Genomic DNA, 25,526 nt, shown 5'->3' with positions numbered 1-25,526 from the left:
CAATCCCCTCCTTTCATCAATATCACCTCGTCATTTACATTTGATAGTACTTGAGCTACTGCATATATTAACCACACTGGAGACTCTTTCCCTAAGAAGAAATGAAATATGTTTTGTGCTCTTCTATTTCATTTCTATTTGTACAATTTAGAATAATGATTCCACTCCCACTGCATTTTGCACAAATGCTGCCAGCAACAAATAGAAAGTTCTGTTTATAATGCAATATTTGCAAAAGGATAAAAATTTTGAGAAGCTTATAAATATTGGCACTCAGGTGACTGCTTTGAGTTTAAATTAAGAATGTTATTCTAACAATCCAAATTAAAATAAAAATATTTTACTCAATTTCACTTAATTCATTTGTGCTAGTCACAATAATTACCTGTATTTATTAATTTGCATTTAAACAATATAGTTATAATTTAAAAGTAGGACAAAATTTAAATGACCGTAAATTAATTCATTGTAGTATTTATCTAAAAACTTTTCCATATTTATAACTATATTATTTAAAGGCATGTATTTATATAAACTCATAAACATATACATGAGTGCTCTGGAAAAATATCAAATACATGGAATTGTAAAAGGAAGAGTCACTATATGAATGAATATATGAATATTACAATATCAATAGTTTAAAAAGATTTAAATTTTTTCTACATTTCATGATCTCACAATTGTTCACTTCTTTAGAACCTCAGAACAACACATTTTGACTGTGCAACAATTACTTGCAATTTTTTATTTTTTATTTCTCTACAATTTCACTGAACTCAAAAGTAATTGTAATTATTTTTATACCCAAGGAATATATGTAAAATACTAAATTGCTAATAGGCATATTTTCAATTGTAATTTTTAAATATGAAAAGATAATCCACCCTAAATAAATGAATTTATTTTCACATTTCTACCCCCAAAGTGTAAAATAAAAATTACTATTCTGTTAAGGACAAATTGGGCTTTTTTAATAGAAAGCAATATTAAACATATGTTTTATTTTATGTATAAATTTTTTAACTTTCCGGTTTAATAAATATTTGATTTCCTAATCTGATACTGTCTCACTAAAATTATACATTTGTTAGTAACTTCATATGATCACATATACAAAATATATACCTTTTTGTATCATAACACACATCAATTTTTGGTATGAGAAAGCATTTTAAACATCAATAAACTGATTTAATTTAGATTGTATACTAACATATACTTTCATTTATATATAAATATATAAACATAGACATAGTGGCCTAAGTTTGTAATCTTAACTAGCTGGAAAGCAGATTGGAGGACTGCAGGTCAAGGTTAGCTTAGGTTTAGTTCTCAAGAATCCATTATGACCAATAACTGGGTATGGTAGTACAATGTTGTTAGCTCAGCTACAGAGAAGCATAATGACTGGTCCAGAACTTGTGCCTGCCATACTAATAACTCAGGAAGCATAGTCTAGGCCAGTCCATAAATAAAGTAAGACCCTATTCTGAAAACAGCCAATGCAAAATAATAAGTAGTTTAGATACTTAAACAGCCAAAATGCTTTTCAGAAATTTATTTCATTACATGCAACAAAATATGGTGTTTATACTGATAACAGAAAACTCAAAGGAAAACAATTTCAAATGATTTCCATTTAAAATTTGAATTTGAATTTTGTTACTTAAATAGAGCATTTAATCTAGAATAGTATGGCATCTTACAATACAATAATGCTATAATTTGAGGGTGAGAATAGATTTTGGAGAGGTTTAACCTACCTACTTTCTCATTTTATACGTAAAGCAATAATGTAGGAAGAGAAAAATGAGCTCTGCAATGTACTATAGTTCCTTGATAATATATTATTAACAAAATCTGGGTTCTCACATTCCAATTCAATTCCTCTCATCATACTGAAACCTCTTTTTAAAGATCTATTATTACAATTCCTTATCTTATAATCATCAAGTTTATCTCTCTGCTTGATAGTCTTTGTAATAAAAATCTATATTTTTTCCTGATATTTTAAAATTAACAACCTACTTTTCCCCTCACGAAAAAGAGCACCGTGAGCAGTAAGTTGAGGACCTACCTGTCAAAGGAATGAAACTGCATAGGAAGAATAGCTTGCGCTTCTCTCTTCAATGCTGGATCTGGGTATGGGATAGGTTCAGGGCCACATTCTGCAATTTCAACTGGAGCAGCCACAAGACTTTTCAATATTTCCTTGACATTGATGCCTTTGGTTTGACTAATGCTAGAAATAGATGGTGCAGGCTTCAACAATTCATTGGGATGTTCAGTTAAGCTCTCTTGAGATTTCTTTACTTCAGATGACAAAGTAGATAAAAGTTCACTCATGGCATCAGGACCTGTGGTAGTTTCTAATTCTGCCCCATTCAAGATGCTAGCTACTTGCTCCTCCCCAATTCCTGAATCTGTATGAGGAATTGAACTTTCTATTTGTATTTCTTCACCAGGAGTTGGCGTTTCTTTTTCTTTTATAGTGTCTGGAAATGCAGTAGGTGTTTCTGTAAAGAAAGGAATTGATTTTCAAAAACTTCACTAGTGAAAACTCATGTTATTAATAAAACATTCCCACAGCAGGAAAAATACATCCATTAGTATGTCTGAGTGGCAATGTTACAAATCACATAAACAGATCACACAACTGCTGTTTCACTCAGTCAGCAGATGTTAAAATAATTTTTAAAAATTATCTAGCATTTCAAAATTAATGCCTTTAATAGCATCAGGAAGTAATTCTTGGAACAATTTCTTAAAGTAGCTTAAAATAATTATTTATTATATGGATTTCCCCCTTTTATTCTTCTATTATCTACCAATTATGCGAGAGAAATCCTTGTATGTTGTTAAAATTTGTTATTTTCCTTAAATATATGAAGTCAATTTTATATCTTTATGGATCCTTCAATAACCAATAACAAATGCTGAAATACTTAAGCTAATTGACTTTTAGAAAATTATACACACATAACTTTGAAGAATTATCAAAGTGTGAAGGACAGAATAATCAGTTTTCAAAAGGATAAATTATTAAAGTTTGAGATGATAATCTCAATAACATCAGGCAAAGCCAGAGAAGGTACAAGTCAGAGGTAGAGATAACAATTGTTTTTGAAATAAAACTTCATGAGAGAAGATTGTGAATAAAATTAAAATAAACGGATTAGGATTATAGGAATTATATTGTTTCTGAAATGTATAACCTAACAGTGGAAAAGAATAAACCTGTAACTCATATAACCTGTAATTTGTGTACATACATTGAGATGAAGGGGTTAGGTTGTTATCCACTATTAAGGAGTATATACCTATAGATGTCATATTTTTGGTGAGAAAACAACTGCAGCAATATATTCAGAAATGAATGGAGTGACATTTCTAGAACAATAAGACAAAGAACATGAGCGCAAAACTAACTAAAGCACAAAATCTTTCTTAGAGAGTTTTTTTTTTTCCTTTTCTTTTCAGGGGAGAGTGCGAAGGCAGTCCCCCACTACCACAAATTATTCAGTCGAGTTTTCCGCATTTGGGGAAATCTCAGGGGTCAGCACATCCGGAGTGCAATGGATAAGCCTCGCCCTGGGAAAACCACCTTCGTGATCATGGTATCTCCCCTGCCAGGTAAGTATCCTATAGAGTTTTATTAACAAAAACATATGACATACTTAGTCCTTGGGTTTGGTTTTATTTCCTTTTTTTTTTGGTCAGTTGTGGGGCTTGAATTCAGGGCCTGGGTGCTATCTCTGAGCTCTTTTGATTAAGACTGGTGCTTTATCATTTCCAGTTTTCTGGTGATTAATTGGACATAGAGTCTCATGTACTTTCCTGCCCAAGCTGGCTTAGAACTGTGATCCTCAGATCTCAGCCTCCTGTAACTAGGATTACAGGCATGAGCCTGACCCTAAGTCCTTAGTTTAAGTTTAGTTGATTCATACATTTGATCTTGAGTTGAGGGTTTAAAATGTCAAGGTATTTTTTACTTATGGTGTATTTTACATTAAGAGCTACACAAAATGTTTAAACTATTCAAATAATATTAGACTTAAATATAAAATTTCATTAGTAGACAAAATATCTAAGAACTAAATAAAAATATATATACATCATATAAATATACCTTATAAATATCATATAAATATAAATAAATAATCCAAACTCTGACAACAACTACAAATTTTTTTTCGCTTATCTACTTACTAATTGGCCCTCAATGAGAATATAACTCTCAAAATCTTTAACTTACTAACTACATACTTGAAATTCTAATGATGGGTTGACTTCTTGATAAGAAGTTTTATAAGCTACTAATTAAAAGTGTATTAATTTCTTTTTTTGTCAGTCACGGGGCTTGAACTCTGGTCTTGGGCGCTGTACCTGAGCTCTTCAGCTCAAGGCAAGCGCTCTACCACTTGACTCACAACGCCAGTTTTCTAGTGGTTTTATTGGTGATAAGAGTCTCACGGAGTTTCCTGCCAGGGCTGGCTTTGAACCGCAATCCTCAGATCCTCCTGAGTAGCTAGGATTACAGGTGTGAGCCACTGGCGCCTGGCTAAAAGTTTATTTTTCTTGAATGTTAGTTATTTCTAAATAGCTACTCAAATATTTATGCACCAAAAAAATCTGATTTTATTTTAACTGGGACTGAATGATTTCAAAAGAGAAGTGTAACTTTGGCATTTCAATAAGAACCCTATTCAAACAAATACTTTGTTTATATAAGAAATAAAAATTAAGTGCCATAGGAAATAGTAACTGCAAATAAAAATAGACCAGCAGTCAAAAAACTACCTTCTCCCTATGCATTGATACCATTTACAAATTTGCTCGGCTGATATTGCATATTTCAGCTTAAATACCTTATGTCTGCATAATACTTCCTATGACACTGACATACTTTGAGGACTTAACATAATTACTTTACATAGGAAGTTAGAAAAGGAACAATAGAAAAATTAATTATACCAATGACATTATACTAATATACTAATGACAGTAGGTTTTTAACATTTTCAGTAGTTCTCATGGGTTTCTCATTTTAATATAAGAAGCTGAAACAATACTAGCCTTAGTGATCTTAACCCTATCAGAAACAGGCAGCTGGATGTCAGATGCTTCCTTTCCTTGAAGATTTTCATACGTTGGAAAAAATATGAGGTTAAGTTCAATAAGCAATGTGATGTTAATATGGTGAGCTCATTTATTACATTCCTTCCCCCAAAATTCCTGTTTAATGGTTATTTATGAAATGTTTCAATTTTTTACATATTAAGGTACTTTCTAAAAATCTCTAAATAAGAAATGACATGAAAGAAACATACCATACATGTGTTACCATAGCACTAAAAATTGTATTAATGATTTGCTCTTCAAGTAATATTAAGTTCTTTTCATATAAAAAGCTGTATGCAACTGACTTTTACATTTTGTTTATATCATTCAAAAAAACAAGATTAAGTGACATAAAATTTATCCATAATTCCCTAAAGAAAAAATGTAATATAATTTTACAACTTTACTAAAGTTTATTTTATATAAAAATATAATGCATCCAGGAATTATTTTCAAGTATTTACTATAATGGTTCATTTATGTTTGCTATATTAAATATATGAATGCATGAGAGATTTAGTATCATTACTAAGGAACAGACAATAAAGAGCCAAGATAACGTTTAACTGATGCTTAGTCAACACTGTTAAGTTTATTCTAATAAATTATTCTAATCAAGTCTCGGAATATTTTTCAGGCCAGGATTTCCTCAGATACTCATTCTGTCCCTTTATTTTTCTTTCCTTTACTCAAGGAATCTCAAGATGTATATTTTAGTTAATTTAATGACATCTTGACAAATCTGTGAGGTTGTTCACTTTTTGTTGTTCCATTTTTCAATTACCACATTCACAGTCAACTATCTCCTAGAGTGCTGCTCCTTCTGTAGATGTAAATCTGTCAAATTTCTCTAGAGCCTTTGTCATTGTGTGATTTTCTGTGATTCTCTATTTTTAACCTTTATTTTTCAACTCTAGAATTTCGAGGTGGGTTTTTATAATTTCTAATTTTGTTATTTGGTGAGACATAGCTATCTATCGTATGTTCAACTCACTAGAAAAAGTTCTCTTTAATTATCTGACCATATGTGTAGCTTTGATTTGAAAGGTCTGTTCAATATTTAAGCCTTCTTCTCCTTCCATGTATGGATCATACTTTTCTGCTTCTTGGTTTAGCTCAGTTTTTTTTTTGAGATCGATAAATCAGACGTTTAAAATAATGTGGAAATTCTAGAAATCGGATCCACCCCCACAAAGTCTGTTGTTCTGTTTATTGACTTTATTTTACTGATTCTGTAAAATGTGTTGTTTCTATTATCTGGAGCAACCGAAATTTCTCCTCAGCTATGCCAGTGGTTATCATAAATACTGACATAAAGTTTTTTTGTTTGTTTGTTTTTGGTTTTTTTGGGTCCGGTCGTGGGGCCTGAACTCTGGGCCTGGGCGCTGTCCCCCAGCTCTTCAGCTCAAGGCTAGCGCTCTACCACTTGAGCCACAGCGCCACTTCCAGCTTTTTTCTTTTTGCTTATGTGGTGCTGAGGAATCGAACCCAGGGCCTCGAGCATGCAAAGCAAGCGCTCTACCACTGAGCCACCTTCCCAGCCCCTGACATAAAGGTTTTGAAACAATAAATTTCACCCTTCCTGCCTTCCTTTGCTATAGGCTCTGTACTTGTGTCTGGCTGTGCTATAGCATCCCTGCTCCTGCAGTTGAATGTTTCTCATCCTATGCAGGCATAAAGCAGCAAAGGTGAGAGCTCTTCCTGGACTAAACAGCCCGAAGAATGTACATATATCATTTTCAGACTGTGGTAAGATGTTAATGAAGGTACTTCTTTGCTCCAAATTAGGCCTATTATGTCAGGAGGTTATAATGTTAAAAGTTACTTATTATTACAAAAAGTCATAGAAGGTTGAATTTGATCCAAGTACATTATGTAGGTAAATATTCCCAAGTCAGATAACCAAAAGTATTGTGAATGGAATTGTTCAAGGGCCTTTTAAACAACCCAAAACATTCAATGCTCTAGGGCTTAGCCTTTCAAAGAACTCCCAAACCAGTTCTAAGTCCTCTCCAGCTGTTTTCAACAGTTGCCAATGTTGTTTGGTCTCTGGTTTCCAGGGTTACCACACAACTAGAAAGACTAGATAGCAAAAGGATAGCAAAAAGTTGCTATTAAGCTTTCTATTCTTTTAAGGTTTTTACAATTCTTATAGAAGGAATACTCTGTGGATTGCTTTACCCCTTTTGATTGCTTTCCAGAGAACTAAAGAAAAGTCAATTTTGACAATTTTTGCCAGTGTTCTCTCACTTTTTTTTTGTGAATAAGATTTGGAAGTCCTACTCACTAACTAGACATTGCATCTTCAAATTGTGCTTAAAACTCAAATTTTAATGTTGCTTAAAGTTTTTGCATTTTGAAAAAATCAACAAGAAGTTATAAAATATTCAAACATACCTAGTTTGGTATTCTTTTTTTCTAACTTGTGTTACTCTTTCCTTCTCAAAAAGAAAAGAAAAGAAACCCTGCAGCTATCATCTACTGCAATGTATCATGTATTTCTAATATATAATGGAAATGACCAGCATTGTTAATAATGAATGTCAACATAAGTGTCTTCATCTTTTCTGATTTGCAAAACAAAGATGCATAGCAAAATATGCTGTCATTCTAATCATATCAATTAGATAAACTATAACTTGACTGTTATGTAATGATTAAGAGCCAAGGTTTTGAAATTAGGATTGACTTTCAATCAAGATTTATTTACTACTTATTAACCTGATTTAGAATACATTCCTTGACTTTGCTCAGCCTATTCCTTTATAAAGTGGGCATACAGAATACATAAATTACACTAATACTTATAGAGAATAATACAAGAGTGAATAGCATAATGTCATGTATTAATTTTATATTTGCTACTGCTCTCATTGATATTACTGTTACCATCACATGATCATATCCTACTAGAAAATATAGAACTTAAGCACTATTCTGTCATCCTATGGCAAATGATAATTCCTCCACTTGATTGGAAAAGTTACATTTATAATTATAGAATATTCATAAATTAATTAACATTTGGAAACTTCAACCCTGTTTGTAGACTATTTATCTATGTGTGTATTCTGGACCAGCACATTATCATCTTTATTTCCTATATTAATCATTTTCCTGATCATAAATTATATAAATACTAATGTGATATGTTATTGGTTAGTTCATCTAAAGCAACTTCATTCTTATTAAACCAAAAGTTTCTAAAGCTTCTAGGACAGGTTATCCACTTATAGTCTTATCTTTGCTCTACTATGCTTATGAGTTAAATAAATATTCAGTTTATCATCACTGTTTATCTTTACAGAATAGTTTTCTTATTCATTAACATAATCATATAACCTGACAATGACTTTATTGTATTTATTTCTAAACACCATGGAAGATAATAGATACAGTATATATGAATAAATGATGTTTTTTATTTGGAAAAGTACTGGAAGTCTTAGCTAAATAAGCAAAAAAAAAGTCTCCCTACTGAAACAAGTTTAATTATCAGAAGATAGCATGTTTTTATTATGTAGAAAAGACCACCAATAAAAAATTAAAAATTCAGTAAAGTTTCAGGGTACAAAATAACATACAAAAATCAGTAGCATTTCTATCCACTAACAACACAGTGCCTAAAAAAAAATCAGGAAAACAATCCCAATTAGCTAAGTTGGTTAAAGATCTCTACACTGAAAACTATAAACATAATTAAGAAATTGAGTAAGACACAATGGAAAGGTATTCCATGTTTATGGATTGGAATATTAATATTGCTAAAATGCTCATTTTTCTATCCAAAGCAAAGTATACACTCAAATAAATTCTTACCAAATGCCAATGATATTCTTAGCAGAAATAGGAAAAATAATTGTAAAATTCATGTGGAATCACAAAAGCTCTACATAGCTGAAGAAATCTTGAGCAAAGAAACAATGCTACAAGCTTGGTACTACTTTTCCTTAAAAAAAAAAACAACAACAGCACAGAACACAACTCTACCACAGAAGTAAAATTCACAGTATTAGCCATCCAAGGAATCCTGCAGAGTGTGTATACAGGAAAATCCTGGGAGCATTGAAGAATTCTGCCTATTAAAACTTTTTTTTTCTACAGCTATTAATCTCTTGTTAATTCTACCAAGAAGCATAATCATTTGGCTGCTAAAATTTTCATCTGTAAAGTTTCAGTATCGTTGTTTAATGTCTTACGATTCTCTTCTCATTGTGTTCACATTTTCTTTTCATTCAAAAACATTTTAATCTTACAACTGCTGTTATTCAATGCTATTATTTCTTTTTCCAAATATGTTTCTGGCCACTGGTTTTTCTCTACTGCTTATGTTCATGTTTTCCTGTTCTTTACATAATTAGCAATGTTTTAATAGATGGTAGACATTTAATTCTATGTCTTCTGGTGAAATAGTTTTTGCATTCCTTTGAAGAATATTATGACTTCGAACTTAAAGGAATTATTTTTTAACTTTTTTCCAGTGAGTGTAGAGTAGCCTACACATCAGACTAATTTATCCCCATCTTTAAGGTGTGCAGCTTTGCTGTATATCAGTATTGTACATATGACTATACATATAATTAGGTACTTAATCTGTAGGTACATATAATAGGATGTATATGTAAAAGCTACCCATTGATCTCAATAGGATATCCTATTTGTGGTAAGTATACTTATTTATAAACAATTAGAGCAAAAGTTTATTTTTATAATAACTTATGAAATAACATCTTGTATATACACTTCTCTAGCTTGGGGAGGGGAAGGGAAAAAAATGCTTAAATAGGGACACAGGTTGATCCATTATAACAATGAGATGTAAAAGACTCTGTTGAAAAAGGAACTTTACAATTTAGGCAGGGAGAGGGGGAGAAGGGGAGAGGAGTGTAGTTGTAGAGGTGGGAAGGAAGGGAGGGAGGGGAAAAACAAAGGAGGAGGTAACAATGCTTGATAGGAAATGGACTCATTACCTTGCTCATGTAACTGTAACCCCTCTGTACAGTATTTTTACAATAAAAAAGTAAAAAAAAAAAGAATTTTCATCAAAAAGGTCAGTAGATGAAGTCAGTATTACCTTTGTAAAATGAGTGAGCAAAGCTCTGCTCAGGAATTAATTTGGCAAGGAATCCATGGTTCAAACTTGGATGAGGGATAGATGGTATAACCACAACTGTGGAGAAAATCATAGATTAGAATTTGAGACAGAATGTAAAAACCCACAACATGGTTCACTGAAGATCCATTACAATTCTATATTACTTCAACATGCAAATAGTATTAACTTCGAGGTATGATGGAAGCAAAGAGCTCATGTATTACAAGAACGAAAAATATATATATTCATTAAATAGAGTGCTCTGAGTAATATACAAATACACAAGGAAAATATTACTGGGAGATTAATTATAATATTGCCCTTTATATATATAATACATTTATTAGCATATTAAAATAATAAAAAGTTAAAATGATAAAAGTGTTAGTATTTTAAGTGATAAAAGGAGAGAACCTGGAATGGTAGAATTTTATAGTATAAAATTAAAAAGAAAAGTATACTATGAAATATCATGTTCACACTGATGTGTAAAAATGAGACATGCAACAATAAAATGGTATACCTAAAATACCCTTTCAGCCAAGCTGCAGAGATTTGACGACCAGTTTCTACTCAACTTCTTAAAATATTCTTAAAATTTAACTTATAGATCATACTACTTTATTTACTACAGAGAATTTCAACTACAAATTAATTCAGCGGTAGATGAAATGTAATTAAGTTACCAAGGTTACATTCTAAACAGAAAAATTATCTTGACATAAACATCTGGCAGGAAGTGCAAATAACTGAAGGCACTCCAGGGTACTGAAATATTAGATGTCAGAATGTACTTCTAAATTGCAAGCCGAGTAGCCAGGCCAACAATCCAAGAACTTTTGCAACGTGAGTGTGTTTTGCAAATAAGTAAGACATGAACCAAAGCAGCTTATTAATGTCCATGTTACCTCTTTATAAGTCTGAGTTTAGTTGAGGTCACTTTGCAAATTTTGAAGCATTGTACAAAATTTAAAATGTATGTTTGCATATTATGAATGATTGGTAGAATACTTAGATATTGAAATTGCCATACACAGAACAAATAAAGAAAAAGGAGAAGTTGGTAGGAAGATGTGGAGAATACAGGAGGAATAGTAGCGAGAAGGAGAAAAGAAGTGAGGGGAAGAGTGAGAAAGAGAAAAACACAAGTGAGGAGAGAGAAAGTGAGAAGAAGGAAGGGATTTTTGAGTTTAGCTATACTTATGTTTTGATTTATTCTAGGTATTGAACGATTCATAAGGAAATTCATGTTTTTAAAATTACAAAACAAAGTATTTTTTTATTGTGAAAATACTGTACGGAGGCGTTACAATTACATGAACAAGGTAATGAGTACATTTCTTATCAAGCATTGTTACCTCCTCCTTTGTTTCCCCTTCCCATCCCTTCCCATCCTACCCCCACTCTCCCACCCCAATACTCCTCCCCCACCCCCGCACCGAAGTTGTAAAGTTCGTTTTCGACATAACGACTTGTACATCTCATTGTTGCAATGGGTCCACCTGTATCCCTATTTAAACAATTTCAAAACAAAGTATTTTAAAGCATGAATTACTTGCATTAAGTAACAGCATACTACATTATTCATCTTCATAAATAAGAAACAGTAAAACCAAAATTGCACTAACAAAATAAGAATATAGCAAATACACAAATATTACTGATATGTTTTTGTGTAGTTAAGTAATATTAAGTTATTATTTATATACCAAGTACTCATAAAAATTTGAGATGATTCTGAATGAGTACAGCTTTAATATGGATGTAAAACGTTTATGAAAGAAACAAAGGAGGCAACAATGCTTGATAAGAAATGTACTCATTACCTTGCTCATGTAACTGCAACCCCTCTGTACAGTATTTTCACAATAAAAAACTTATTAAAGAAAAATATTGGTGTTGTTTCAAATAATAAAGAAAAAATTCAGTACCTGTACTAGTTGGTGAGTTTATTTCTTGTCTGATGTTCCTCCCTGGTTGGCTTCCAGTTCTTGAAGTCTCTCTCTGTGGTTCTAATATGTCACGATATTTAGACACCATCAGGACAGATATGAAGTAAACAACAGCCAGAGCTAAGAACTGTGCCTGCTTACTGTCATCCTGGGTAAAACAAAAAGGAAGTTTGACACTCGCAAATTTTAAAATGTGTAAGAAGTATAAGAAATTATTCTTGCTTTTCTTGGAGGCAAAACATGACATTTAAATTTATTAAATCTGATCAAGTATCAAGTATATGTGTGTGTATATATAATTGGTGTGTGCATGTATATATCTACATAAAAGTACATACATATACTTGATCAGGTTTATATATATTAAATATATATAGCATAAATATATGTAATACAACCATATATAATATATATAAAATATGTTAAAATATTAGATCATATAAATATATAAAATTAGTATTTACTAAGTACTGTAAGTATAATATACTTCAAATTTTATTATCTGAATTATAATTGAAATATATATATAATTGAAATATAATCTGAAAAATTAAAATCTTAATATTTTGCTAAATATGTCACAAAATTTTAGCCCTTGTTCTCTTTACCATTTTCATCCACTACTGCATACAATATGTGTGCTTATAAATATGCACAAGTGAAAAAAAAACACTTACTGTCATGTATTTTAAAGAAATCAAGACTTTTAAATATTATTGAATAAAATAGGATAAATTATGATTACAAGACAAATAAAATTCTGACATAAGACTCCTGGTTAAGAGATTATAAGTGAATAATGGAGACATAAACAACAGGGTGCATAAAATATAAATTTATACAAGCTTAATATGAGCTACAAGCATGATATGATAGCATAAGAAAACATCAATTTAATCTGTGATTTTTATTAACAAAAGAAATACTATCTAATTATTTTGTACTTCTAAACAATTACTAATATTTGACACCACTCATTTTTAAAACTCAATGAAGAAATGGAGGTTTTATTTTTTTGGTCAGGAAATATCACAATAGTTTAATAAATGTGTGTGTGTGTGTGTGTGTGTGTGTGTGTGTGTGTGTGTATGTGTGTGTAATGGGTAATCAAGCCATATTAGGTCAAGGAGAGAGTAGTTTAAAAGTGCAAATTACAGGTAGAAAAGATAATTTCATTATTAGTTTGCTTTTCACAAAACACAGTGAGCTCTATGCAACTTTGAGCATTCTATTAAAAAAAGAATAGATAAACATCTTTTGTAGAAATGATGATAAGGCTATTTCATACAATTTTAATGCCATGTCTAATCTTTTAATATCGTATCTAAGGAACTAAATGTAAATGCTTATGAAGTCTTTTCCATAACCACCTAGGTAAAACTAGTCATTTCAGAGCAAAACTGGTAGTAATTGTGGTCCACAAGTTCAAATTAAAACGTAGAGGTGAGTGTGGTATTTCATACATCTAATCCTTGCTAGTCAGGAGACTGGGATGGGAGGATTGTAGTTTTAGAGTAGTAGAAGCTAAAAGTACATGAGGCATCATCTCAGCCAACCTAAGGCTGGGCATGGTGGTGCACACCTGACATCCCCACAATAAAGGGATATAGATAAGAGGAAAGCAGTCCAGGCTGGCCTGAGGAAAATGTGGGACCATATTTTAAAAATAACTAAAGCCCCAATGGCTGTTATTAATTCTGACTGTGTCTTTTGGGCATAATGACATGTTATAATATTATACTATTTTATATCAGTTATAATATTTCTATTCTATAATATCTTACTCATTTAAAAGTATTTTTTTCCTGTTTTAAATTAGCATTAAAAAGAATGTTATATTTTGCCAGGTCTAGATTGGAGTCCCAATTATGGTGAGATTCTTAAACATGGTTTCAATATTATAAATATTTTATTTTTAAAAAAAAATAGCCTGGTGTTCATTAACTATATAAAACAATACAGACTCATTACAGAAAAACTGAAATCACAAAGAAATATAAAAAGGTTAAAATAAAAATGTTTACCTAGAAACAGTACCTAGAAACAACTACTGCTTTTATTCAATAAAGGTGTGTGTGTGTAAATATATATATGTATTCAGTATGCATATCATAATCATTTTCTTGTGTCATTAAATTTCCTTCAAAATATTACAATATTGGCTGTATAATTTTTCTCTCATTTATAATGTCAATATCAAGATCTATTAAGGCAAAACAATACTATTAGATCTGTACAATGCTTCCAACTTTCCTGTCAGGCTCTCCGATATCTACTACTTAATCATATTATTACATAACTTTGGAATAGAATTGTTGGGTCATAAGACATCAATAATAATAATAATTTTTAACACAAACACATAAAAAGATTTTTACATATAAAAGAATTTTAACACACAAACACCATAAAGATATACAAATATTTAACCAATTTATGTATATATAATAATAACTGAATAATAGGTATTGTTTACTATACTTTGAAATGCTAGGTATTAGCACTAAAAGATTTTAATTCAATACTGAAAAATATCCATTCTTGTGTTAATCGACATACTTTTATCTACTGAACATATTTTTTCATGTTAGTTGTCATATATTGCACATTCCCTAACCATTGCTTATTTTTAGTTATATTTTCCTGGTTTTTGCTTTCCTGTTTAATTTTTTAGTGATTTATTGAAGAGTAATAATTTTTTTATTGTATACTCTTGCCATGTCATATTATTCTATATAACTTAAATGTATCTTAGCCACATCTCAAGTATAGAATATAACATCTAATTTATTGTTACTTGCAGGTTTCAAACAAACTTTCACTTACATTTCTTCAATCACTAACTAAAATAAGAGAAATACTATCTAAAGTGGCTGATTTTTGTAAGTATATAAAAATATGCAGTCAACACTGAATCTGCTGTAAAATATTTCATGTTTTTTCATAAAATTTCTGAGAAGGCTTATCATATTTTTAATTTCCTTGAGTAGATGACCATGTGACTGGAGAGTCACAATCTCTTTAAACTATCTCTGACCTTATACTTTATCAAGTTTTCTAGTTCAAATTCCCTTATTTTCTTTATTTATTTCCCTTACGTATATATTTTCTTTGAAAAATAATTTATCTTCCCCAAAATTAATTATTAATAGCATCTAATTTTAACTAACATCTAACATTAGTATTAGCAAAATGTTCAAGACGTTTTCAGAATTTAAACAAAAAGGTTTTGAACAAAACATTGAAGATGGAGTAAGAATACAAGAGGAAGGGAGAAAGGGAGAATTTTGTTTTATAATAGCTATCCTTACTCTTGGAAAACAAACAAGATACAAGAAATTTTCACATCATTTTTATTATTAGCAAGCTTCTGGAGAAAGGTAAGAGTCAGCAGTTTTAAAATTAGAAATACACAATAAACACCCAGACACCAGGTCGTTTATTTTTAATATGCATAGTACTTGCAAAATTTATATTATTTTGGAGAAAAAAATAGACGTAACTTACCACATCCCGAAAGACCACAGCACGAAGGCGATTAATATCAACATCCTGAAGAAGTCTATCAGGATCCTTAATAGGAGAAAGATTACCTGGAACATTTTCTAAGGGAGTCTTAAAAAAAAGGAAAGAGACAGAGAAAGAATTGTGAGGAAATAACATATTCCAGAAAATTACATGGAATTATTATCATTTTTAATTGTCCTTCCAGCTTATACTAAACTGGACAAACCACTGAACTCCTCTTCATCAACACTCTATTACAAGCATATTATTTTCTCTTCTCCTCACATTACGGTATGTCCTCTCATAGTTCTTCTCCTTGTCAGCTTAAGTAAACTAAGGATTTATAAAGGCAGGTAAGACTGGCAGGAAAAGAATGATTTCTATTTTAAGAGGTCTATACTCCAGTCTCTTACTGTTGACTGTGTACTTGTTACTAAAATTCCCTGAGTCTCATTTTCACTGCCTCTAGTTAATAAATGTGTTTAAATTTGTGGATTCATTTTTAATCATGTTTTATATTATGTGAAACTATTAAACTAATATGTAGAATTTAATATATGTAAATGTTCTATAAAAATTAATAAAGGTCACCTATGAAAAATATCCTCAGCCCATTAAAGCTGAAAGACATTAAAGAACATGACCATGAAAACTTTTTATAGTTAAGAAAAGGGAATTCTACACATTTTAGATCATATATTTCACATGATAAATTAGTGAGCCAAGGTCACTAAAACTCAATCTAGCATTTTTTCACTTATGTAGTAATTAGTTAAGAAATGTGTAGATTAGGCATCAATGACTGAAACCTATAATCCTAGCTACTCAGGAGAGTGAGATCTGAAGATCTTGGCTCAAAGCCAGCCCTAGCAAAACACCAAATCCAAGGAACTCTTATCTTCATTCAACCAACAAAAAGATGGAAGAAGAAGTATGGTTCAAGATGTAGAACACCAATCTTGAGCAAAATAAACTAAGAGTGTGAGGCCCTAAGTTCAAGTCCCAGGACCAGCATTTAAAAACAAAAACAAATTATATAGTTTAACCTTGAAAGTATATATAAAGTGTCAAATAAGTTTTTATATATAACATGTACGGACTTCATGATATTTCACTAAATCACTAAATAAAATTGGTTATGTCTTTGGCAGCATAGGAAACTAAAGAGGATGGTATTTGAAGGTTGGTCGCTATTTGCTTCTGATTACAATCCTAAAACTTACAAATTCTTGAGCTTACAAACTCTATGATCAAACTCAGATAGGTTAGCTAAACCATAGGCTAACAATATTTATCACAGGATGATTAAAGACAGCAGCATAATTTATAGCCTAAATTTATAGCACACATGAAAAAAAACTAGAAAAACCTGATTTTTATATACTATTTTACATTTTACAAGACTATCTTAATTTAATTTGATCCTTATAAAAATGATAAGATGGGAACAGCTTGGCTATGACTCCTGTTCACAAAGGGAAAATGAATCTTTAATAAGGTATGATACGCATACATCCAAGATAAGTGGCAAGAACCTTTTTCTACTATACTAAATAAATGAACTATGGTTTATTTACTAGGTTGCCACATAAGAAACACACAGACACAGAGAATTTAAAAATAAACATAAAAACCACTACTTGGATGCAATTATTTTCAGTCATGAAATGTGTTGTTACTAAGTCAAATGTTCCCTTATTATTGCTGTATCTATCACTTATTTACTTTCCCTGACAAGTCCCTCACTAGAGACAGACATAGTAGCTCAACTAAATTACTATAAATGTCTTTCTCACTGGGCTTTTCTGTCCACATTTTACAACCATAGCAATAGCTGGCTTGAAAATCTTGAGACGCTCCCTATTATCTATTAAATACTGACAACGTTGAGATCTAAGCTCTCTTAAATTCTATTTATTTATTTCATGAGGATAAACTGCTAGAGAGGGGGAAATGTCAGTGTTAATTCAATGTTCCCTGTATCCCAAGAATTACAAAGAATTACTGCAATATTATTTTTAATGTAATCGATAAAAAATCATATAACATAGTATTAGCATTCATTTAAAGACTGCAAATCTGAGGTATAGAAGACAAGGGAATTTGTCTCAGATCAAAACAACAGTAAGTGATGGAGCCAGAATACCACTTCAGAACTGCAGCTTTCTATACCAGACTCAAAGTGTTCAAAATGTTCTGGAGTTAGAAAGATGTTAATTTACAGTCTACTATGTCTACCACAGCTAACATGTAGCAGAAGAATGACAGAGTCCTATTTAATTTACCAAGCAATGGAGAGCCTTGTTCAGTCTTGTTAGCAGTAAAATAATACATGGTCAAATTACTTGGTGAAATAGAACAGTGGCTACAATACTGAACATAACGACATTTAACTACATGGAGTTTGTGGTTGGTCTGCTTGAAAACTGAATAATCATAAAGCTATAAAACCTGTAAAAGCTATTAAACTTCTATTTTATGATTTCATTTATTGAGTTAAAAATTATTGTCTATATTTAATACTTAATTTCCAGTGTAGTACGGAAATGGAAAGACATACAGAGTGTTAGGAAACCAAGTACCCAAGACTGGAATGATGGTGAGAGTGTGAACAAACATTTCCCTGAGGAAAGTATTTAAGCTAACTAAATCGAAGAATTAGACAACTTTTAACTGGGGAAAAATTAAGGATGAGAATTTCAAGGAGAGGAAACTGCATAAGAATCTAAGAAGTTAAAAATTCTTTTGATGAGCTAAATACAGTCTACACACAAGCTATAGCTGAAGTAAAAATGACCAATTATGAGAAACTCTGAAAGTCATGTTAATAAAACTTTATGATGCTAAGGTTCAGGAAAACATGTAATAAAGAGAGCAAATTTAGAATGAGCACTCATAGTATATTCTGAAATGCTCAACAGTATTAATTTAGTTGATAAGCATTCAGGTAATTTTTGTTAACTATTATGTCTATCACCAAAAAGCCATCTACTTCAAAAGTCCACTACTTACACATTGAACTCTAAAATACATGTAATATTAAAAACAGAAATAACTAAAAAAATACTGCTATGTGATATAAGAACTCTAGGAAGTAGAAATTAGTTTCTTCATTCAATAACCCACAAATGCAAATCACAGAGATATTAAAATTTTTGGTAACATAATTACAGAGCAGAAAGCCAGAAGCAGAGCCTGGAGCTTCTGATTACAGATACCACATTGCTTTGTTCTCCTAAACAAAAATAAAACCCTTACAAAGAAAATGACTATTACCTTGGATGCAGTGGTGGCAGTCACACTTTGGGAAACTTCCTGAGGTTTACTGCTTCCATGGGAAGATTTGTTTCCCCTGTCTCTCTGTCTTTGTCGACATTCTAAACAGTTTCTCACAGCTACACAGCAGACTGTAAAATATCAAAAACATACTATTACTATAAATTGTTACTGTGATGTATTGAAAAACCTTACTAATTAATTTCCTTAAAATTTTCTCTCCCCTTCATCTACCCATTATTCTAAAAATCAATTACATTAATAATTATTTTAATTATGAAAAATAATGAAAGCATAATACATAGCATGTAGTAAAAGAAATGAAAGCAAGACATATAAACTGCCAGTCATGTGAAGCAGCAGCTTTTTTTTTGTACCAAGGATTGAACTCTGCCTCATAATTGAGTCACAGACACTCCTAGCACTTTTTGCTTTTAGTTTACTTTTCAGTACCCCACCCTCCCCGCTTCCCCATCCCTACATAGCTCACGATATACAGGTACTATCCAACTTACTGATTGAGATGAGGTCTAGCTGAACATTTGCCAAGGTTGCTCTCAAACTGTGATCTTTCTGATCTCAGACATCTCAGTAGTTAGAAGAGGTGGGATTATAGCTACCATACCCAGTCCTCAGCCCATTTGGTTCTTTTGTCAGTACTTGGATTTGAACTCAGGGCTTTATATATCCCTTAGTTTGTTGCTTGATTTATGGTCTTCCATTTGTGCCTTTCTTCCAGCTCAAGCTGGCCTTCTGCTGGTGATTTTGCAGCACTTCTCACTCTGATGCCAAAGCTCATCAATTTATTTGGGGGGGGGGGAATAGGTTCTCACTGAGTTTGTCTGGCCAACCCTCAAAGCATGATCCTCCCATCTCCACCTTTCCACATAGAAGAGGTTATAGGCATGTTACTGCTGTGTCAATCCTACCAGAACCTTTGGAACTTCCGATATAACCTATTATTGTATTACCCTCCATCCATCACAATTCCAATTTTTTATTTATTTATTTATTTATTTATTTATTTATTTATTTATTGGGTCTGGTCATGGGGCCTGAACTCTGGGAGTGGGCGCTGTCCCTCAGCTCTTCAGCTCAAGGCTAACATTCTACCACTTGGGACACAGAGCCACTTCCAGCTTTTTTCTTTTTCTCCTTATATGATGCTGAGGAATCGAACCCAGGGCCTCATGCATGCAAGGCAAGAGGTCTACCACTGAGCCACCTTTCCATACACAATTCCAAATTTTATGGATCATTTATTAAAGTGTTCAACAAATTAAAGCTCAAATGTCATAGTTTTCTTTCTTTCTTTCTTTTTTTTTTTTTTTGGTCAGTCATGGGGATAACACTGGAGATACATTCTTGCCTTGGTTTTGAACAACAATCCTTAGACCTCAGATTCCTGAGTAGCTAGTATTATAGGTATGAACCACTGGTGCCCAGTCAACATATAAAATGACTTTCATTAGGCTATCATAGTAACCATATATATTCAGGTACCAACAGGTTCTAATATTTACAATTCTTCATGGTAAGTGAGTTTATTTGACTTTATCAATAAACTTTTAACATATTTCAATTACTTCCAGAAGCAGTGAAGTATTCTTTGTCATCAATAGTAAAGGCTTGACACATAGGTTTGTTGTTGTTGTTGTTTTGACTTGCTGCTGTTGGTGCTGTTCTTTTTGGTGGTAGCTGGATTGAATCTTGGCCCTCTTGAATGATAGGAAAGTGTTTTGCCACTGGGCTGTACTCCCAATTCAATACTGAAGCATTTAAAGTCAGGCCAAAGGAACTTAAATCCTGGCTCTGGCATGTCAGAACTTATCGCTACCTCCATAAATACCTGTCTCCTCATATGTATATGTGATTACAAAAATGATGACGTCACGCGTGTTTGCTGTTATCCTTAATAGACTTACCAAGTCTTAGGCACTGTCGCATTAAACCTCCAGAGGACATGTTTTTTTCAGCTTCAATCTCACTGAAATTTAGAGAACTGGCAAACACAAGGACATCAACCATAGCCATCAGTCGGCTGAGGAAAGTTACTGCTGTCTCTGCTGACATGCCTTGAGTTACTTCAATATTTTCCAATTCCGTCTTTAAGAAAGTAGAAGATTTAAGCCTTGATTAAAATTGGAAAATATAATACATGTAACACATAATACAGCTGAACAGTTTAGCAATAGTTAATAGTATAAGTGACAAACTAATACCATAGTTTAGCAGACTATGTCAAATCAAAAATGGTAGTCTACCTTTCAACTATTCTTGAATACTGAAAGAGACTTTTAAAACCATCAATGTTGATTTTAAATGTCATCAGTTGTTTTATAAAATGTATGTTGAAAGGTGTGACACTGATCAAGACATATTGTATTCATAACTGCAATTTCTTCGTACAACAACAAAAAACAGGACTATTTGGTAAAGTTATTAAGGAATAACTATACATGAGCACTTTAAATAGTTTTATCTTATTAAAATGTATAAAATCATGAAGTTGACATTCCTTTCCAAAATACTTTTCTCATTTATATTTTTCTTCTGAATACAGAAAATAAACAAAAGGAATGGTAGCATTTTTTGGCATCACAATGAGATGGTCTCCAAATTGAAATGTATATTAATTCCTTCTTTTCTAGATTCAAAGCTAGGACTCAACTCAGTACCTGATGCTTTTGCTCAATGGCTAGCACTCTACCAATTGAGCCATATCTCAAGCTCAACACTAATTCTTATGCATTTTAGAAAACACTGAAACCACTAGGTACTGCATATGTACAATAAAACTCTAGGGTAATGATGATCAAGATCATCAATTCCTAAATACTTAGTTAGTGACCCATAACTCATTGGCAATAAAAACACTCATATATGAAAACTTTCACTAAAACATTCTCTATAAAAATACATAATTTCTCACCTTCAGAGACAAAAGTATTCTGTTTCCTAAATGTGTAACTTTGTAGCTTTATAAGCAAAGGTAACATTCCTCCTTTTACTTTTCATTATGTAATATGTAGCATTTTAATGATTTCGTTTCTTACAAGGAGGGTTCATTTTCTCAATGCCAGAATGACAGAAAAGTAAGGAATACTTTATTAATAAAAATATTTACTGGTTAAACTTTCTGAAAATGTGCACACTCATCATAGAGATTATCCTTACCTCTTCACTAACTGATATATTCACTAAAAGAAGAGCAGATATAATAGATTGCTCTTCCTACTTAAAATTCCATTCTGACACTGTTTATACTCATCACCCTACCCAAACTTGTTCTTGCTTGGAAGAAGTAGGAACATTAACATGCACATGTCTGGGGAAAACACTTCATTAGTTAATGGTTTTTTTCTAAAGTTGGGTTGGAGTATACAGTTCTAACCTTCAAAATGTTCTTCTATTCTGAGTGAATTACAAACAGAATATTATAAAGAAAATTATTTATATGATTTGACAAAGTGTTATGTGGATAAAAAATGATTTTAAGCTAACAGACATTCTTAACAGAAATAACCTAAAAGAGAATTCTTAGTCTGTTATGTACAAGAATAAATGACAAATACAATGAGTATTATATAAGCATCTTATGATATGGTTTAAAAATAAAAATTACTTACATACAAATTATCATTCAACCATTTTTAAAAATGTCAAAAGCTGATCATACATCTGACTATAATCTTTTTCATTATATTTGATAATTTCATTATTATTTAGAATAATAAAATGCCAATTCATTAATGCTTTGGAAAAAATAATTATTTTAACAAATCTTTAAAATATATAAAAGATATGCCTGATGTTAAAGATGATATGGAAACTCAAAATAACCAAGTCAAAAATTTCATAAGTAAGTAAAAATAAAATTTAAAACTAAAAACCTAAAAATTACTCAGAAGTAATACTAACCTTAGAACCCTGGACATGCATTAGACAAAACAGACAACAGACCAAAAAAGTACAAGAAAAGAAAATTATTAAAATTAAATGAAAATACATGTAAAATTGAAACACAAAATATATTTAGAATCATATTTGATTACTTTGTTAAAAGTAAAAGTCTCAGAAGAGAAATTCAGAACTAATATGTATAAGATTAAATACTTTGAGTAACAGCAAATAATATATGTAAATACAGTTCATATATAGAAAATTATACATGTGCTATTTTATAAAACAATTGTCTTTTTGAATAAATGATTAATAAAACATTTTAACAAATTAATGGTGTTCCTTTGCAAAAATTCTATCTGTACTGATGTAATCAGAAATGATTCAGGGAAATGAACTACTTATACCAACATTCTAGAGTTTGCTATAAAGCAATCATATTATAATTTATTAAAACATTCAGAAACCTTCTTATAACTCAAAGTTGAAATATTTATGTGATTACAACATAAAAATTATTTTTACTGATATACTATGTTTTATGTACAATTATATTTTATACTGAGTTTCAGAGTATAATTAAATCAAAAACTATACTCATATAAAAAGAAATTTACAAAGGACTAAGTTTCACAATTAACAGTCACCAACCTTTCCTGTTCTTTGCTTTGTGCCATATATACATTTATACATGGGGATATAAATATTTTTATGACACACTCACTGGAAAATAGAAAAGCATCTGGAAAACTTAAAGCATAACCATTGCCATAAGACAGATATATATCCTACTAAATTTAGATTTTGTCATTGCTTTTAGACAGGAAAATCTTGCTCTTTTTTTTGAAATCATGCAATAACTAGGAGAACCACAATGCCAATTTCATTATTGTCCTAGGAGAGAGAAAGTTAGATTACATGTAAAACTGAATCCAATTCTGAATATTCAGTGTTCTACATGTTAAGTTGGCCATTTTTAACACAACAAAATCAGTAAGTGAATTTGTGGTTGATCCATGATCTTTGTTTTTATTAATTTTCTTTCCTCCAATTCTCTACTTTGATTCCTGGACAACTTGAACAATGTGGCAGAAATAAATAATATGCACTGAAAAAGTTAACAAGGAAAATAATAGTTGCCTCAAACGAAAGACTCACCAAATCACATAGCAAGTGACATTATTATTCCTGAGTCTAAAAAGAGCTGATTAATTTTTTAAAAAGTACTTTTATTATCTATTTTCTTTGTAGCATGATTTTAAATAATATGGAATAATAAATAAAATACGATTTAAAATAATCTATGCAATCTCAAACCTCAAAATAGTGCTGCTTCTTCATGAATATTAAATTTAGAGTATTCTGTATCAACATAAACAAGACACTGCCAGTCTTCGGTTCTTAATGTTTGTACTGACATATCCCCTTACAAGTAATATTAAGCTGAAAAGCTGAAATTTTTCTTCTAGGAAAACATATTGTAATATACATATTTTATACCAGTAGAGATATTTATTCATCTTTGGTTCTGGGGAAGCAAACAGAGCCCTCTGTGGCTAGTCCCATATAAAGAGAAGACACAAAGAGTGTATCATTTTTGTTTCTTGTTACCAAAAAGATCGCCCATGATAACTAAATCTGTCTCAAAAATTTTTAACTTCTAAGTTCTGAATATGACAGGCCTACTTTATAAATAGAAGAATGTTCTATCATTATATAAAATAAAACCAAAAGAAATTAAATGGTTCCAAAGAGTGACACAAGAAAGGAAACTTTTAGAGGTATCCTCACCCAATGCATGTTACAAGTATTACCTAACTTAATTTTCACAAACTATAAAATATAACTAACATCCCTTTTCAAATGAAGAAACGAAGTTTGAGGACAAGCAGAAAACTATGAAGGTCAAGTTAAAATATAGATTTGTCTCATATACTTTGTGTTAACTCACAATTTCATATGTGCACCTTACTGATATTGAGAATCACATTTGTTTATGAAAAGTACACAATTGTTTACAATAGCTTCAGGGAATGAAAAAGGCATAGTCTTGGGTTGAGCTTCGAGACATCATTTTTTAAATATTTAGTTTTCTATTTATCTTTCCAAAATTTAACACATTTCAACAAAAGTATACCAAATTACAAAAAAATTTGCATAGCTAAGTATAAAAACTTAAAAGATTTTAAAGAGATGACTACAATATTTAGTGATTATTTTCAAAGTTCAACTTTAACAAATGGCTAGTAAATCAAATTCAATTTCTATTTGTTTGTTGTCTTGTTTTTCCTTTGCCAAAATGGGGCTTTGAACATAATGCTTTGTGCTCTTACTAGGCTTGCTTGTTCACAGCTATTGCTCTACTACTGAGCCAACCCTCCAGTTCAGCATTTTGTTGGTTAATTGGAGATGAAGTCTCCCAGAATATTCTGACCAGGCTGGCTTTAAGCAGTGAGCTTCCAGGTCTTACTGTCCTGAGTAATTTAGATTACAGCTATAAGATACCAGAACCCAGCGTCAAGTTCTTATTAGTAGGAAAAGTTTATCTTAAATTCTAAGCAATGATTTTTGTACAGTCATCATAAGCAATAAAGTTTTCATTATACATCATTCTATTATGGCATTGTTGTTTTATGTGGAGGTCATACCCTGTGTCAGTATTTAATAGA

At 31.2% G+C, this 25,526-nt stretch overlaps 1 protein-coding gene and 1 non-coding gene across 3 annotated transcripts in view; both read right to left on the bottom strand.

Moving 5' to 3' along the window:
- Nbea (neurobeachin) overlaps positions 1-25,526 on the bottom strand; it is a 532,882-nt gene that overhangs the window by 362,814 nt on the left and 144,542 nt on the right. For both annotated transcript variants that reach the window (XM_042685587.1, XM_042685588.1), the window contains exons 25-31: positions 22,876-22,884; positions 20,880-21,060; positions 18,955-19,085; positions 15,679-15,786; positions 12,151-12,319; positions 10,199-10,294; positions 2,081-2,519 (exon numbers count right to left, since the gene is read on the bottom strand). In XM_042685587.1, coding sequence (XP_042541521.1) covers positions 2,081-2,519; positions 10,199-10,294; positions 12,151-12,319; positions 15,679-15,786; positions 18,955-19,085; positions 20,880-21,060; positions 22,876-22,884 — 1,133 coding nt within the window. The remainder of the gene's footprint in view (positions 1-2,080; positions 2,520-10,198; positions 10,295-12,150; positions 12,320-15,678; positions 15,787-18,954; positions 19,086-20,879; positions 21,061-22,875; positions 22,885-25,526) is intronic.
- On the bottom strand, positions 3,481-3,644 carry LOC122112936. Its single transcript, XR_006148314.1, has one exon. It is a non-coding gene; the product is annotated as a U1 spliceosomal RNA (small nuclear RNA).

The sequence above is a fragment of the Dipodomys spectabilis genome, unplaced genomic scaffold (genome assembly GCF_019054845.1).
Source record: "Dipodomys spectabilis isolate Male_0828 unplaced genomic scaffold, ASM1905484v1 ptg000095l, whole genome shotgun sequence".
Lineage (NCBI taxonomy): Eukaryota > Metazoa > Chordata > Mammalia > Rodentia > Heteromyidae > Dipodomys > Dipodomys spectabilis.
This window is presented reverse-complemented; position numbering and strand designations above follow the sequence as displayed.